This window comes from Trichoderma gamsii, assembly GCF_001481775.2.
Source record: "Trichoderma gamsii strain T6085 chromosome Unknown Scaffold_1.2, whole genome shotgun sequence".
Taxonomy (NCBI): Eukaryota; Fungi; Ascomycota; class Sordariomycetes; order Hypocreales; family Hypocreaceae; genus Trichoderma; species Trichoderma gamsii.
The window spans coordinates 1,335,110-1,351,279 of record NW_020171338.1 but is presented as its reverse complement, the minus strand read 5'-3'; the positions used below and the strand labels follow the sequence as shown (position 1 = coordinate 1,351,279).

Genomic DNA, 16,170 nt, shown 5'->3' with positions numbered 1-16,170 from the left:
ATCGCTGCATCACCTCTAACTTGACAATCTTCAAATTTCGCGATTTGTCGAGGACATAGACCACCGCCACAGTGAGTCGGGAAGGCACTCTTATTAGATATTTTGTATACTGACAATCATTCCAGATGGGTAAGAATCTCCTTTTCAGCTCTTCACCAGTTCGAGAATGCGCGTTGTCGGGAGGAAAACCAGTCGTCGAATTTTATCTCGAAATCAGCAAACCACGATAATCCGAATAGACGTCTCGATTCAACCAATCAATTGAGGATCGATAGCATTGTTGTTGTAATGGGGGGAAAGCTGGACTTGGCGCCTTCAATGCAATATTCTTGAGCGAGAAAAAAAGAATTTTCCTCATTGAAAGATTTCTATGAATCGAGACATCAAATATTCAACGATCGGCACCGACTTTGGCACACACGAGACCACCGGCAGCGCGCATTCGAATGGCATTCACTACGAAGAAACCTTGACCTTGGATACTAACAAACTATCTTCAGGTCGCCTTACAGAGTACGAGGTCATCGGCCGCCACTTGCCCACTGAGGCCAACCCTACCCCGGCCATGTACCGCATGACCATCTTCGCCCCTAACGAGACTGTCGCCAAGTCCCGTTACTGGTACTTCTTGCGTGGTCTCAAGAAGGTCAAGAAGGCCACTGGTGAGATCGTCAGCATCAAGGCGGTATGTCGACTCCCCCCAAGCGACGGAAAAAAAAACCAACGACAAGCGGCTGACGAAGAGGGAAAAAACTATAGATCCACGAGAAGCACCCCGAGAAGGTCAAGAACTTCGGTATCTGGCTGCGATACGACTCTCGATCTGGCACGCACAACATGTACAAGGAGTACCGTGAGCTGACCAGAACCGATGCCGTCGAGTCCCTGTACTCCGATATGGCTGCCCGTCACCGTGCCCGTTTCAGGTCCATCCACGTACGTCGAGCAAACCACGAGCGCAGATGATGCTTGTTATATACTGACAATTTGCCCAGATTCTCCGTGTCGTTGAGGTTGAGAAGACCGCCGACATCAAGCGCCCCTACATCAAGCAGCTCGTCACCAAGAGCCTCAAGTTCCCTCTCCCCCACCGTGTTGCCAAGATCAGCACCCAGAAGCTGTTCACCGCGAAGCGACCTTCCACTTTCGCTTAAGAATGTTATTGGTTTTGAGGACGGTTGGGCTAGGTTCTGCGGGTGTTTACAACGGATCATGGAAATATCACTGCATTTGCTCGTTTAAAAAAGAGCACTGAATGAACCAAAAAATTCTGAACACGGTGTAGATTTTTCTGACTCAAGGAATGTGAATGTCTGTGTTTTTCTTTACGGCGGCATTCCATGTTATTGGCTGAGAGGCATCGACGTTTCAAAGAGACGTGAGCTGATGCGACGCTGGATATTTGCTACAAAAGAAGACGGATTCGGCAGTTTAGCTGTTAAAAGAGACAATACAAAAGAAACTGCGCCTTCAATTATGGGCAAGCGCTTCGTTTTGTTTTCCCCGCCTGTGTAAGAGCAGTACATGATGGTTTACACTGACATTAACAACATCGCTTGGTATTACCTTCTGTCTGTCTGTGTCTGTCTTTTCCTCTTAGCGTATAACTGATTTTTTTTCCAACACCGTTTCTGCCAAGCTAGGCTAAGCCACTGCAATTCTCTATCTCCCACGTCTATCCAAATCGGGCTCACCGTGCTGCAGTGCGGAACCGCGAGCTCAGATTTCGGCCGGTCCGTCGTATTCGAGGCCGCAGACAAGAAGTTCCTACTAATCAATAGTCGCCTATAAGCGGCCCGATCAAAATAGATTTAAACTCATAAAAGTGTCATAATCCGGTGGTGTTCCGGTATGAGTCATGCTAAAACAATGCCGATTGATTTCGATGGCTAAACTCCGATGCTCTTTCAATATTTAAAGTGACTCTCAAGCAACTACTGTTCCTTTTGTACAATTACACCCTGTGTCATCAAGCTTAAGCTTCCTTTTCAAGTTCCCCCGTGGCTCTCTGGTCAAGTTCGCAATCGCAATCAGAATACATCTTTGTCGATACAGCAAACAAACTCTCTTCGCAATGGCACAAACCAACGGTTACTCTACTCCCTTAGAATGGGCCACAGTCAAAACAACCTTGCCAAAAGCATACCCACCCATGTCAGCTCGGGAACCGATCCGAAGCGAGCGCCTGATCCTCCGGCCATACGCCGCAACAGACGTCAATGACTTTCACCTACTCCGTCTGCAGCCAGAAGTAATGAAGTGGACAGGCCAGGGCAGGCCAGACAAGGATTTGGAAGAGACGGCAAAATGCCTAGAAGACAGGCTACCTGGCTCGGCCAAAGGCGAATCGGCGTATGAGTTTGCCATCTGCTTGGCAGAGACGGGGGAGATGATTGGCACCGGCGGAAGCCACATGCGAGTCGGCGAGCTTGGCTGGCCTGTAATTGGATACTTGCTTCGAACCGAGTTCTGGGGCAAAGGCTTTGCGACCGAACTCATGACTGCCTTTTTGAAAGCATATTGGGCGCTTCCCCGAGAAGAAGTCGAGATCAAGGTGGAGAAGAGCACAATAGTGGGCAGCGAGACCGATTTGCAGCCAGAGCACATCACGGCGATTACGGCAACTGATAACGGCGCAAGTCAACACGTTTTGGGGAAACTTGGGTTCAAACTGGCCAGGCTATTCGAAGAAGAGGATCCCCATACTCCGGGTGTCATGGAGGCCTTGCATGGATATGCGCTGCAGAAGCCGCAGTTGTAAGAGGATGGATGTATGTATGACATGCATGGATGGTGGTGCTAGACTAGATACCCGGTTCGCTTTTGTAAATTATAAGACAAGCGTCTGCGATTTAGCGATATAGACAGAGATGGTTGCGATGATGGAAGTAATAGCCTGATTGCTTGATGCAACAATTGAATGATCCAGATATACTGCTGTATATGAAAATGATGCCTGCTATATCCCATTTGTTTGTTCCTATAAACCTTACTACACACCTCATGATGTCTTGAGGCTTGAGATAGAAAAGCCCCAAAATGCACTTTATAGTAAATGCGATGCAAAAGAAAAAAGAAGAAGAGATTTCACCTCGCGTTGCTGCTTTAGTCTTTAAAGGATGAAAAAAAAATTACAAAAATAAATGCAATGCGGCCTGTGTGGATCGAACACACGACCTTCAGATATCAAGAGACTTGAAGTTGAGACTTCAGTCTGACGCTCTCCCAGCTGAGCTAAGGCCGCAAGCTAATTGGTTGAAAGACCGCCTCGCTAATTCAAGTTGTCAATGCAGCTGTCCTTGCAAAATCTCGCAACAAGCCATTGGAATGTTTCATTTGCTTTTTGTTGACGAGGGTTGGTGGGCACACCAATGTATTATTCATTGTATTGGGTTTTATTTGTTTTAGCCATCAAATTGGCTATCGCCTTTTCGCAGCTGGTATCTGGACTCTTGCGAATACCTGCTGAAACCATCATTTTGACAGTTTCGTCTGCTAACTGCCGAATTATAATCGTCCTTGGCTCCCTTCCCACAGCCTAGATCGACTCCTACCCTGAATCGAAAAGTTGGAAATGAGGCCTCTCATATGCCCATATACAAATATTTTCTACCGCCCAAGGCCTAACCCCATATTAGAGCCGATTTACTCCGGATTTACTCTCATGTTCGTTTCTTCCCTTTCTTCTCGTAGTTCTCTAGCAGAGACTTGCAGTTGGTCAGGTTCTTCTTTGGCTCCCACGTATTATCCTTGCTCGCGTATCCCTTCCATTTGACCTTGAACCAGTGCTGCATTGTTTCTGCATCAATCCTAGAGTCGACTATTTGCTCAACCTCCCACTCTTTGCGTCCAGTCTTTGTATCTTGAGCAGACTCATCTCCCTTAGCGGCCCTCTTTTTACGTGGCGTTATCGCCATCTTTGCTGGCCGTCCGCGCTTTTTAACTGCGCCTCTTTCTTCAACTTTTCTTTGGGGACGGAGCTCGCGCTTTGCTGAAGACGACGGCTTCTGGGAAACGGGTTTAGGTTCCTTCTTCTGAAGAGTAGCTAGGCGGAGTCTGGTCGAAGTTCTAGGTTCGGCAGACACTGCATGTGGTGACACTTTTCGCGCCTTTCTGGGCTGTAGTGGACGTTCTGTGTCATCTTCCAGGGCATCATCGCGCTCCATGGCTGAAGGTGCCAGAGCTCCAACTACGCTGTAGATTGGCGAGAATGGAGAGTTGATCAGTGACGCGAACCGATAGGTCGATGATGGAATTGTTGGCGAGAGTACTGGTGAGCGCATAAGGTACGGCGATGAAGCTGGCTGATCGTTATTCATGTCGCTGAGAAAACTTGTTGGGAATTAGCTTTAGAGTCACTGGATAGAGTTTCGAACTCTTTACTCAGGCATTATTTCTTCGTTATTCAGCCGAGGCATGGCTGCTGATCAATTGCCTTGTGGGAATCTCAGCTTGACCGTGCTTTTATGCGACCAGGTCCAGTTGAGAAGACCAAGAAGTAAAAATCTAGATAGGCCTAGACAATTGGTTGTTTTGGGAGGCAGTTTGTTTGCTGAGAAGGAATGTTATCTCACGTGCGGTCTATGTATCGCCACGTGGGAGCATTGCAACCTCTCCCTTTCAGCTTGTGCTCTTCTCCTGAGGCAAATATGGACTCAAAAATGAGCCAACAAACTTATTTCATGATTCTGCTGAGTTATCAATTACCTGAGGCCTATGTTCAGTACGGCCTATGGATGCATGCTCGAAGTTGTTATATCTTTGATGCCAGGCTCGGGGGGGAAGACTCGCGATACAAGTTGCCAGTGGGTATTTACTTCCATTTCACTGAATCCATATAGAGCCAATGTCTATTAATCTAAGTATACAAGAGCTCTGCCACTCGCTAAGACTCTAAATGTTCTGAGACTTCAATCGCTATATAGTGTGCCCAGGTATATATATATATATAATCTGTCTGATAGGGGTCACTCAGTCAAGCTCCTCAACCTCGTCGTCATCGAGTTCACGGAATCTTCCTTCTTGCATTGCTTGCACAACGGGATTCTCAACGTCTATAATGCCAGTCCTCTTGAGTCTAATAGCCAACTGTCAGTTACCCAGTGCTATTTGGGATACAAAGGGACTTACCGTTCAAAGAGCACGAATAACCTTTCTGCCTCGCGCAACTTCTCCTCTTCAGTCATTGGTGGCAGCTCTGGAACCTGTTCCTGGTCCATAAACTGTCCAGTTATGGGATTCACCTCCCTTTGAGCACCCGTGGAGTCATCTGCGTTGAAGGTCGTTGACGCACTTGCAGGAACAGGCACGTTATTCTTGAACAAAAAGCCGGAAGCAAATCCGTATCCAACGTTCTCTACAAATTTCGATGCGTCTTTATCCGATATCTCGAAGAGAAGGTGAGCAATTGCATCTCGCAACGCGGGTGTCATTGCGTTGGTAGAATTCTTCAACAATCTTCCGGAGAGTTTCTGGCCTCTGCCGAGGACTAATTTACGATCTTCTGCAGTTGGCAATATTTCGCTGCCAATGTACTCGCGCACCGAGCTAGGAGCATACTCACTAACTTTGAGCAGTGCGCTGATTAGAGGGGTGACCGTGGTCTCGAGTTCCTTGTCGTTGTAAGTTGCCATTGCGGTGTCGAGGAGAGATACCAGCCTAGCAGCAACCTTGTTGGGTTCAGAGCTTGGGTATATAGCAGCTTGGTTTGTGGCCGTAGAGATATCAAGATTGAGTAGGGCGTTGACCAATGGTCCAAAGGTCGAGTCCAGGGGTTTGGAACTTGGGATATCTTGCTTCCATAATAACGCAGCAATGTGTGGAACGGCGGTATCGAAGTGAGAAGCCTCATCTTTACAGAAGTGAGTGACGTTGAAAAGCAGCTTGAGAGTTTCGGAGAGTGCCATTTCCTCCATAGGTTGTGGCTGCTGAGGTCTGGTGGCGGCCAGCTTGGCATGGCGATCGAGATTCTCCGTAATATTCTCGGCAAGATGATGCTCAGTAATAAGATTACTTAGATGCTCTTTAGTGCCATAAGTGGAAAGCAATAAGACGCGGGAATGGAGAAACTCGTTATCCCAGTTATCAGTCTTCAGTCCTTCACAAACTTTCGTAGCGAATCCCTGGTCTACAGGCATCCGCCGTGTTTCGGGCTTTAGCAGCATGGAGTTGGCCAAAACTCTCAAGGCAGCTCGAGACGTATCACTAGAAGAGCTTTCGAAACCATACCGTAAGAGCATAGAGATACCCTTGCAAACGTCAGCCTAAATTTCCTCGCAAAAAGGAGTTTATACTGGTAGCTGCTAACCTCCTTGGTGAAAATAGGATCCGAATTCCGTGGATCTCGTCCGTAGATCTTGAGTTCCTCCAATGCCTCATCTCGGTCTGAGAAACAGTTAAAAAGGGCTGTCCCTAAGCCAAATAAGATGCCGGTATCGACATACCTTTAGGGAGAAGCGAGGCCTTATCGAGATCTTCTGTCAGCTTATTGACCAGTTCAGTCACTGCCTTAAGCTTAGCTGTGTAGAGTTAGCGAGGCCATATGCAGCCATAAGCCTTTCGCGACGGCTGAAAAGACTCACCAGGGCCCGTTGCCGTGCCCAACTGTAGACCGGACATGATGCAAATTAAGCTGATTGAATGTCCAAAAAACGGTCGTGGTGAGCCGGTCTACGCGTAAAGAGGCCCACGGAGATCCGAGACCCAAAAAGGCAGTCCAAGGGTCAAGTGATGTGACGACTGCTGGCTATAGCATGAACGGACGTGTTTCTGATTGGCCGCCGCCGATATAGCTGCGCAACTCACTTGAATATTAGGACTAGCAAGACGCTTTCATTAATAATCCGAGGGTGAAAGAATAGAGAAAGGAAGACGTGTTAAGAACGGAGAAAGGCGATGAAGCAGGTGTGACGATTGTTGGCCAAAGTCATGAGAGCCGGGCGTAGCGCACCAAAAAGGAGATTAATAAGACGGAGAAAGGCCCGTATATTTTCGGTGAGTTTCTAAGGAATTCTGATCTAATTTTGCTCGAGAGCCAGGATCCGTGTTGAGTATTGGTTCGTAGGCTCAGTGTTGCTTCAAAAAACGCCAACGGTCTATTCTGTCTGCCTTGTGCCGTAGGTACACAGCACAAACTGAACAGCTCAGTGCCCTTTTGCTGCTTTCTTTCGGTACCGCCTCGGGCGCTGCTGTGGCGACTAACCAGCGATTGGTGCCGCCATGGCGGCTGAGATGGGCGATAAGCGACTGCTGGAGCAGCTGCAAGTCGCTCTGGACTGCAGCCCCTAATTGAGCTGCCAGGTACCTAAGACAGCCTACATGTTAACACCAAATGCCTTGTACCCGTGCCAGGCCCTTCCGCCGCTATCATATAGTGGGGGCAGCCACTAAAACGCGCGTTGAAGCGTGCACCGAGCGTGATCGCGTCTTGTTTAATTGATTTCTCGGTAAAATTCATGGGCCGTGTCACTCCGTACCTCACTCCCCAGCTCCAAGTTTGCAGCTCAGAGGTCGAGAGGCGCTATACCGCTGCCACAACCGTACGGCTGCGATGCAAGTTTAGGTGGCGTGGGTGGTGACTCCTTTTCTCTGTTTCTCGAGTTTCAACTTATCTCGGACGGACCCTGCGAGATCCCAATGTCTAGTGGACGATCCTCCCTTGGCCGATTCACTGCTCTCTAGATCGCCGACGCTGCATCGCAGCCATGGCATCTTCAGTAGCCCCGGCTCCAGCATCGAATCTCGAGACGCTTCTACCGCGGCCCCCGACGCCACCGCGAGAAACAGGCAAAGAAGGCGACGGGTTGGTTAAGTCCATATTGAGCCGCGCTCCTTCATCTGATCCTCAGGACAGTCTCCAGACTCCGCCGGCTGCAAACACCCCGACCTCGACCGATGCGCCTGACTCAAAATTGATGTCAAGTAGGACGAGGAAGAAAGTCGTATGGTCCGCGCATACCGATTACAAGGACCCAGTTGACTATCGATCAATCGACAAGACTCACAAATCCTCGCCTCTCTCGGTCCCCTCGCCGGCTTCGAGACCTATCAAAGGCATTCTCAAACCTTCATCTTCTCCGAACCGTCTCGTTCTGTCGTCTAGTGGAGATTTTGATGCGACCTCAGGCCAGCCTAACATAATCGAAATGTTGGACTCAACGATAAAGCAGCTGGCCGGCTCTGACCGAGATTCAAAGCTCGACGCTTATATGATGCTTTCAAGAGCCCTGAAGGCTTCCAATAACCTTCCCGATCGAGTTGCCTTACAAGACAAGATGAGCTTGTTTATGCAATTTATCCAGCGCGATATGACATCCAAAAGCAGCACTGGAGCCCCCGATTCTTCCTTAATCAACCATGCCCTGACGCTTCTCGCCACGTTTCTCCATTTCCCCGCCATCGCCTCGACCCTCACCTCTGACTTTGGAGTCTTCGTTATCGACCACTCTATTCGCGCGTTCGAAGACGCCAACACTCCCAAGGATGTTGCTCGACATTTGATGCAAGTCGTTGCGTTCCAAAATTTTTCCGCCAAAGTCATGACGTCTGACCGAGTGGGACGATTGGTCACTGCAATGTATCAAATAGAAGACCATCTCACAGGCAAGAGCATTGTGATGAGTAGAATACATATATACAGGCGTCTGGCCAAGCAGTCAAGTTTGCATATGGCTACCCACTCAAATTGGCTGAAGAACGTGCTTGCAGATATGCTCAGCTCCGTCAAGGATATTCGAGGACAGGCCATTAGCCTCGCTACTGAAGCTGGGTTTGCCCTCCGATCTGAGAAGCAGTTGATGCGGAAAGCCAGCGAGATATTCCAAACAACAAACGAAGATCAAGCCTATATCGAGTTCTATATCCAAAGGTTACAGGAAATGCTCAAAGACAGACAAAGCGCTTCAGCTGTGCCGCAGATATGGAGCGCCATTATTCTTTACATGCGATGTCCTTTGGAGAGATGGCAATACTACGGCCCCTGGCTGACTCTTGTCCAATCTGCTTTCAACACAACAGATTTTCTCACGAAGCAAGAGGCAAATTTTGCCTGGAATAGGTACATCTACCTTACTTTGGCTGATAGCAAAGCTACCCCAAAGAACCTTGGAACCCTCTGCCAGCCTCTGCTAAGTCAACTTCGGAGACGTGCAAATCCAAAGCAGCTAGAAGAAGCTGTGAAGCTTCAAAGGATAGTTATAGGCGGAGTATGCAATCTATACTATTATGCGTTTGCCCCAGGCAGTGTCAAGTTCCCTCCTGATTCAATATGGGATGTTGCTGTCCAGCCTGTGCTGTCACAACTCATCAGCCTGGATGGTAAGCCCGAAATTCCGGGCGATTGTCTCATGCAAGCTGGTCGCATCTTGACAAGTCTTGTGGATGTCGCCACACCTCGTATCTGGAGACAGGATCGCATCATGGAGACAAGTCCCGCAAAACCTGATGAACTTCCACCGTTGGACTCGAAGTGGGTGAGGAAGAACTGTGATAAGGTCTTCCAAACAGTTGGTCCTCTACTTGAGAAAAGATTCCTTGACTTGGCCAATAAGGACTCTTTAGTATTCCGCCTATGGCATGCGCTGGTTGGCTCAATCGCGGCAGCTTCGGCGAAGGACATCAAAGTCTCAGACGATACTGCCAAATTCTTCGCTCATGCACTTGGACTGCTGTCTAAGATGTGGTTGGCTGGAGTACCAGAAGCTGATAATTCACATGGCCCGGCGTTTCTATCTAGCGTCCAAAACTTCGTCGAAGTACTTGTCAAAGCCCAGGGTATGCTTCCCTTTACAGAAAAGAAGCTTGCCATGATGGTTGGCAATACCTTTGAGCCTATCGCAACACCATCTCAGAATCAGGGTCGACCAAGTTCCCAAGGGACCGTCCGAACTCCACTTCAACACCTTTATTGCTTGCTGGCTTCCGTCCCACAGGGTGGTGCTGATGACGAATTACTGTCCGACTTTTTTCTATCCGTTTTTGAACCCTTCTTCCTCGGAAAAGCCATAAAAGCTCGCTTAGAGCTAACCAATGAGCTTCTTCAGCTATTACCTAGAGCGTCGCCCTCCCCTTATGGGCCTTGGGTATTAGCTGCACAAAACTTTTCTCTTTCACTCGAGGATAGCGAAGCTACATCTAGTTTGATAGGGGGCGGTAAAATGCTCGGACCAAAATATCGAGACATCACTTCCTTACTTGAACGCGGCCTCTTCGGACACCCTCGACTCCCTCTTGATAAGTGGTTCATGTTATTTGAACGACTGTCTGAAAAGGTGGTTCAGCAACTGGGTGATGCGGGGCGAGCACTCGCTGTAATCGAACCCCTGGCAAAAGTACTGCTAGACTGTCTTGATAGCAGTGTGGAGCAGCCGTCTTCAATCTCCCTTAAGGCAGTACGCTCACTCTTCGAAGTAGCCAAGCTGCCGCGAGATAAAACTGCTCTGAACACTGCTCGACAGCGGCTATGGGGAGCTTCTGTGGTGGCCGCCCGAGCAGGCTCGTCTGACCCGTTTGATAACCTCTACAAGCTTGGAAACCAAGCTTTAGAAACGTTTTATGGCAACTCTTCGATTTTCGATTCAGATCATGACATTGTACCCTTTTTAGAGAGCATCAAGAGCTTCTTAATGACATGTTTCCCTCAGTCAAGTGTTAAAGCCTTTACAAAATTCGAAGCTGGCCTATGCATGTGGATTGAGGATGATAAGTCATGTTATGAACATGATGAAGAGTCACTTCTCTCAAAAACTGTAAGATGACTCGAATGCCAATTACTCATGATATTCATATTGACTAACTTTTTATAGCTCATCCATACATGGGATGCAATATCAAAGGAGCTCGGTGGCCGCAAACATTTGACAAAAGACGAGTTCGACGAGATAGAATCGCTTTTCAAATCTGCATTCAAAAGTAAACTTCCTACAATCGTTGACAAGGCAATTGAGCTGTGGAACGTGCTAGCCAAGGATGAAGAGAGGCTAGACTGCTCAGACAGTCTGAAATCGGTGGCCTCGAATGCTGGATCAAAGAAACAGTCCGCGGAAACTAGAGGATTTGGAAAACTTGGCGGCGCGTTCGGAGCTCAAACTGCTTCACCAAAGGGACTACCAGACGAAACGAATCTCGTTGTGCTCTCTTCAAATTCATCTCACCAGGCCGACTCAGCTGCCGCTTCGAAAATGCCCACACGGATGTCAACTCGAAAGCGTCGCATGGAAGAAACCCCTGAACCAAGCCGTACAAAGCCAACGAAGCGAAGCAGCACTCCGCGACTCCGTCACGACAATTCTCAGATCCAGTTCACTCTTGTTGCCTCATCGTCTCCAATACTTGAAGATGGTTCGCAACACCTTACGGAAAGACAGAAAGAAGTTCGAGAAAGGCAGCGTGAAACAGAAGCAATCTACTCAGACATGCGGACAAGCTCTCCAGGTCCTGCCAAAGAGAGCTCACCCATACCAGATGAAACGAGAGCCTTTGATGGCAAGCAAGCGGGAGAAACCACCCCACGCCACCCCACGTCTTACGATAATCTAGTCAGCTCAACGCCAACCCCAAGGCGTGGCCAACTCCTGAATATGGATGATAACGATCCTCCGTCCTCACCGCCCATTCCACGGCCATACCCGCTCCTATCAGAGATTAAGTCTCGCTCTATGGCTGGCGGCTCATTGGATAGCTGGGAATTCTCATCGCCTCCAGGTTCGCCAGATCCCAGTGACCAAGAAGTATTATTGGATGTTCAATCACCTGGGGAGAAGCCGGCGAAGAGGTCTACTAGGAAAGCAGACACCAGAGCTAAAAACGCTGACGCCGCCTTGAGAGATGTAATTCCTTCTAGCCTTGGAGAAGAAGAATCTTCATCCTCAGACTTGACGGACTTATCGGATCGAAACATATCGTCCTCGCCAGACCCCCCACCGCAGCTTCTTGAAACCCCGACCAAGAAACGGCTGGTTCGCGAGGCTGTCCGTGTGGAAGATAGTCCGAAATCGGTCGATGACGAGTTTGTTGATGCTAGGAGTAGTCCTGAAAAGCCCTCGTTAGTACAGGCCAATGACACATCGTTCGCGCTCAGCGAGGGAGATGAAACCAGAATGATGAAACTGGTAGAGGAGCTTGAGTCGGGTGACCGCGCTGGTCTACAGGAAGAAAGAAACGTTGAAGACAGTTCTGATGAGCGACCCAGCGCGCAGTCAGCAGAAACTCGAGCAGCATCGCCTCCAATGACTCGTGGGGCAGCTAAGCGCTCCCCATCGGCCGCCATTCCGCCTACTCCTTCGGAATCTCTTGGCAATGGTGAAGGAGGAAGCAAAAGAAAGAGAAAGCGAGGCGGATCTCGCCAAAGCAACAGCCGTTCAAAGAAGCAAAAATCGGAGCAAAAGTCAGAGAACGTAGAAACGGTAAAAGAGAGAGAGACAACAGTGGTGAGCGAAAAGGAAACTCCTGAAACTCCTTCGGTGGGTGTAGAGACCAGGGGAAGTGCACGAAGACAAACCGAGCAGCGCCAGCGAGAGGATAAGACTCCACGTTCCCAAAAACGATCAAGCAAGCGAAATAAGAAAACGCGAAGCGAAGAAACGGACGATGAGGTGATGTCGCAGCTGGTGAATGAATCTCAAGCAGTGGCTGAGAGCCAGAAATCAAACAAGAGTCTAGAAGAGGAAGTACCTGTCACTGATGATGGACCACGTCAACCGACGATACACACGGATGGGAGTGCTACGGCGGCAGACAAGGCAGAGAGTGAGCCGCAAGCCAAGATCACGACGATTATGGAAACGCTACAAACCAGCTTGGCGCATCTACGCGATGTAGCACTGCCTCGAAGCGAAGTATATAAGATGGAAGACATGTTGATGGATTTGAAGCGAGAATTATTCGAAGCAGAGAGACGAGGAAGGGACAGCAATTAGACATGAAGAGGCAGCATGAGGAGGAGGAAAAATCTTACGGCAAGCATGAATGCTGCATCAAACGGCGTCCGGGAAGTTTTTTGGTTTCTCTTTTTGTTTTGTTGCTATGATTTGATAAAACTGTGGCTTTTACTTCGTTCCTTGTTATTAGGCATCGGCTGATTTTGGCTGTATGGCACGGGGTGTATGGATACCTATTAGATGCTAGATTTTTTGTTCTATGGAGGTGGATATTATGCTTGCATGGAGGTAGATATTGGAAATGGCCGCAAGGACATATACCGGCTTGAACAATCACACGATCTGCTGCCCTGAAGCCAATTTTTGATTATTTCACATCGAGTAAACATTTTCATTGACTCGAGTAAATTGAACCCCATCCTAAATTTCATTTTCTTCCCTCAACGCCACCCAGACCGTATCAAATTTCCCTTTCAGACAAGTTTAACCAGGCCAAGTCGTAAAGCAGTTTCGGCCAACATCATCACCATGACGAGAATAGAACAAGAATAAAAAAATATGGGTCGGCTCGGCCGAATAGAAACTGGTCGCGGACAGGAACCGCATCCCGCAGATCCTTGGCTGCTTGGGTGTCGTTCCTTCGGATAACCCAAATAGGAAGCCCGGCGGCAGCGCTCACGCTGGAAAGGCGCTTATGCCGGTAGATCCATAATTTTTTTAAACATGGGGGTTTAGAACTGTGATACTATTGTAAAAGGAACATGGTGGGCGGCTGCCTGGCGCAATGTAGGCAAGTAGGATAACTGGCTGGAAGGCTGGGAGCCTAGAAAATTTATGCCGTAGCTGTACGGAGTGGCATGCTTGATTTCATACAAAATGCTACTTGGTTGATTGGGTTGCAGCTTTAGGAAGAGAAAAGAAGTCGCTTGTGGTGTGAAGAAGGCGACGATCTCCAATTCTAAGTTTTGGATTCATTTGCTTGCTTCATGTGCAAACCCTGTGATCTTCTTTCATTCAGGAGCAGTAGGAGGCCGCTATGGAGATATAGGTGCATAGAGCTTGCAATGCCTACAAGCATTCCAAGCTGAACGGCAATTGCAACAGGGGCACAAACTCGATTAACGCTTGATACTTCTCTCAGAAATCCTGGATGAGCCAATTGAGTCTCCATTTCATCGCGGCAAGTGACGTCAAAAAGGAATAGCTGTTTTATGTGTGAATTTCAACGCCTTGCTGGCTTGCTTCATATAACGGAGTCGATGTGGACCCCAAGGCCTACTCCATGTGAGAGAAGCCGACGATAGGTACCATGGAATTCAACTTGTGCCCATGCCATATTAGGGAATACGGAGCTCCCGAAGAAGATACTATCGGCCAGCTACTCCTCCAAGGCTGATACCGTCGTGAGATTGCAAAACCTGGAGTAGCATGCATGATCTTTTCTGCATAGAACAGTCCGGACCCTTTTGCGCCCGATTCACTGAAGGCTTGACCTCATTTACCCCAGGTTTTTCATGCTGCTCGTGCGTCTCGGATCACTTCTTTGGGCATATCCAGAACTGAAAATGAGGAAAGGGTGATAGATTCAGTGGTGGCTGTCTGGGGAAATCTGGGGATGATTTTTCTGGGGAGCACGCGAGATAAGACAACAAAATTGGGACGCGGGGGGAATGATTCGAGACTGGAGCGATGGACCCTCCCCCGGATTTTGCACGTTTCTCTCCTCAGCGCAAAGTGTAAAGTGATCTGATGATGGCTTTTCTTCACACTTGGAGATTGATTCATCACAACATGTCGTGAAGTGACTTGCCCGGCGTTGAGGCATCTGCGCTGTAGTCTCAAAACTGGCCGATCTAGCGGTTCGCCCTGCACTCCATCAGGAGAAGGCGGCGATATTACGCGAGCTAGCATGCACCGATCAGCTAGCGCCTGGAAGCCAGATGTGCCTGAGCCTTGCTAGCTTTTTCCGATGCAGCATTTTCTTCTTCTCCTCTTCTCTGCTGACCGATCCGCCCCGACCTCCCGTACACACCAAGTCAGCGTGCTAGGCTTACCGGAAAGATTTAAAACAGATGCTCTAGCAAGGGGCCACGAAGTTTAAGCCTAAGATAGAAAGTCGGGTTTCCTAGCTGGTACACGCCACCGGCGACAGTTGCGCCCTCGACGCTGAAACTGGCTGCCGTATGGAAGGCTAATTCTTTTCGGTACCTCACATGAATGAGGAGGTGGCCGATGCTGATCCTCCATTCTGCATGTTGTGATGCGTTTTTGTCCTCTTTTTGCGGTGTCCCTTGTCAGAAATCGCGTGCCAAGGCTCCTTTGATTCCCACCGAGATCCACCATCTGAACTATTAAGCTTGAATCTGATTCGGCGGATGACGTCGCTATTTCCCCACGGTTCTCCGCGAGTGTGTGCTATCGCCAGTTTTTATTCCCAGCAGCGGCTTTTATCCCATCGAGGGTTGGCCGGATGGCTTTGGCAGCAGGACTCTACCACGGTGAAGACGGTTTTTCTACGCCCATTATTTGATCAAATATGAATACATACAGACTAGCAATAGACGATTTGGCTTGTACGGTATGAATGGTAGCTACTAGAAATGGCCATTAGAACTGAATTATACGACTCAGTGTATAAGACGAGAGGTAAGGACGGAGAACTTTGAGTGGATTTGTTCAGCCTATTGCAGCACTAGAACTGCTAGCGGGCAGCGGCTAAAACGAACAAAGGCAGTGGTTACTCCATCTTCGGTGCGAATACTTGGAGAGGATAGAGCACGAGTGCAAGTCTTTTTTCTTCTTACTTTCCTCTCGACGCTCTGTGATCGTGTAGGTGGTGGGGAAAGTGCTGTAGAACTCTTTTATGAATTACCTGCCTCAGTAGGTAATCAAGCGTCCAGGTGGTGATACACACTGAAGCAGGAGCGGCAGGAGCGACTGAAGCAACGTCATCTGGCATCTCTCGCACGTGCAAGGCGGTGGACTGATATTCCCATGCGCAAAATGCATTTCGCCAGCCTGGACAAGATCGCCGCCTCATCTTCTTCTCCACGCGCTTGGCCTGTAATTCCATTCCCATCTCCATACGAAATCGCCTGAGACCGGCTGCACTCCTCGCACGTTGCCGGCTCCGACTCGACAAGGCGGGAGATGGACTAAATCTTTAGTGCAAAACACGCCCATGGGGGAGCAAAGCGCCACTCGGCCGGCTTGCTCAATTGCTCCATCGAGACGACTAATACGGAATGCCTACTCACTTCATCTTCTCACTCCCGGGAACGGCCATGGAGATCCA

The 16,170-nt window shown here is 48.9% G+C and overlaps 5 protein-coding genes across 5 annotated transcripts; 3 read left to right on the top strand and 2 right to left on the bottom strand.

The window, feature by feature from the left end:
• Nucleotides 1-370: 370 nt before the first annotated feature.
• TGAM01_v200409 (60S ribosomal protein L20) lies at nucleotides 371-1,154 on the top strand (the record flags this gene model as incomplete). Its single annotated transcript, XM_018803114.1, has 3 exons — nucleotides 371-685; nucleotides 760-936; nucleotides 996-1,154. 3 exons carry the CDS (start codon nucleotides 371-373, stop codon nucleotides 1,152-1,154), a joined length of 651 nt encoding a protein of 216 aa, XP_018663520.1.
• A 920-nt stretch (nucleotides 1,155-2,074) lies between these two features.
• TGAM01_v200408 (acetyltransferase) lies at nucleotides 2,075-2,761 on the top strand (the record flags this gene model as incomplete). The annotated part of the gene is made up of 1 exon (XM_018803115.1): nucleotides 2,075-2,761. One exon carries the CDS (start codon nucleotides 2,075-2,077, stop codon nucleotides 2,759-2,761), a length of 687 nt encoding a protein of 228 aa, XP_018663521.1.
• A 901-nt stretch (nucleotides 2,762-3,662) lies between these two features.
• TGAM01_v200407 (hypothetical protein) lies at nucleotides 3,663-4,319 on the bottom strand (the record flags this gene model as incomplete). Its single annotated transcript, XM_024548553.1, has 1 exon — nucleotides 3,663-4,319. The coding sequence occupies one exon, from the start codon at nucleotides 4,317-4,319 to the stop codon at nucleotides 3,663-3,665; it is 657 nt and encodes a 218-aa protein (XP_024406768.1).
• Nucleotides 4,320-4,971: 652 nt separating this feature from the next.
• On the bottom strand, nucleotides 4,972-6,618 carry TGAM01_v200406 (guanine nucleotide exchange factor synembryn; the record flags this gene model as incomplete). The annotated part of the gene is made up of 5 exons (XM_018803116.1): nucleotides 4,972-5,077; nucleotides 5,131-6,248; nucleotides 6,308-6,384; nucleotides 6,444-6,518; nucleotides 6,582-6,618. The coding sequence occupies 5 exons, from the start codon at nucleotides 6,616-6,618 to the stop codon at nucleotides 4,972-4,974; spliced, it is 1,413 nt and encodes a 470-aa protein (XP_018663522.1).
• Nucleotides 6,619-7,703: 1,085 nt separating this feature from the next.
• On the top strand, nucleotides 7,704-12,914 carry TGAM01_v200405 (hypothetical protein; the record flags this gene model as incomplete). Its single annotated transcript, XM_018803117.2, has 2 exons — nucleotides 7,704-10,745; nucleotides 10,803-12,914. The coding sequence occupies 2 exons, from the start codon at nucleotides 7,704-7,706 to the stop codon at nucleotides 12,912-12,914; spliced, it is 5,154 nt and encodes a 1,717-aa protein (XP_018663523.2).
• Between the last annotated feature and the right edge of the window lie 3,256 nt (nucleotides 12,915-16,170).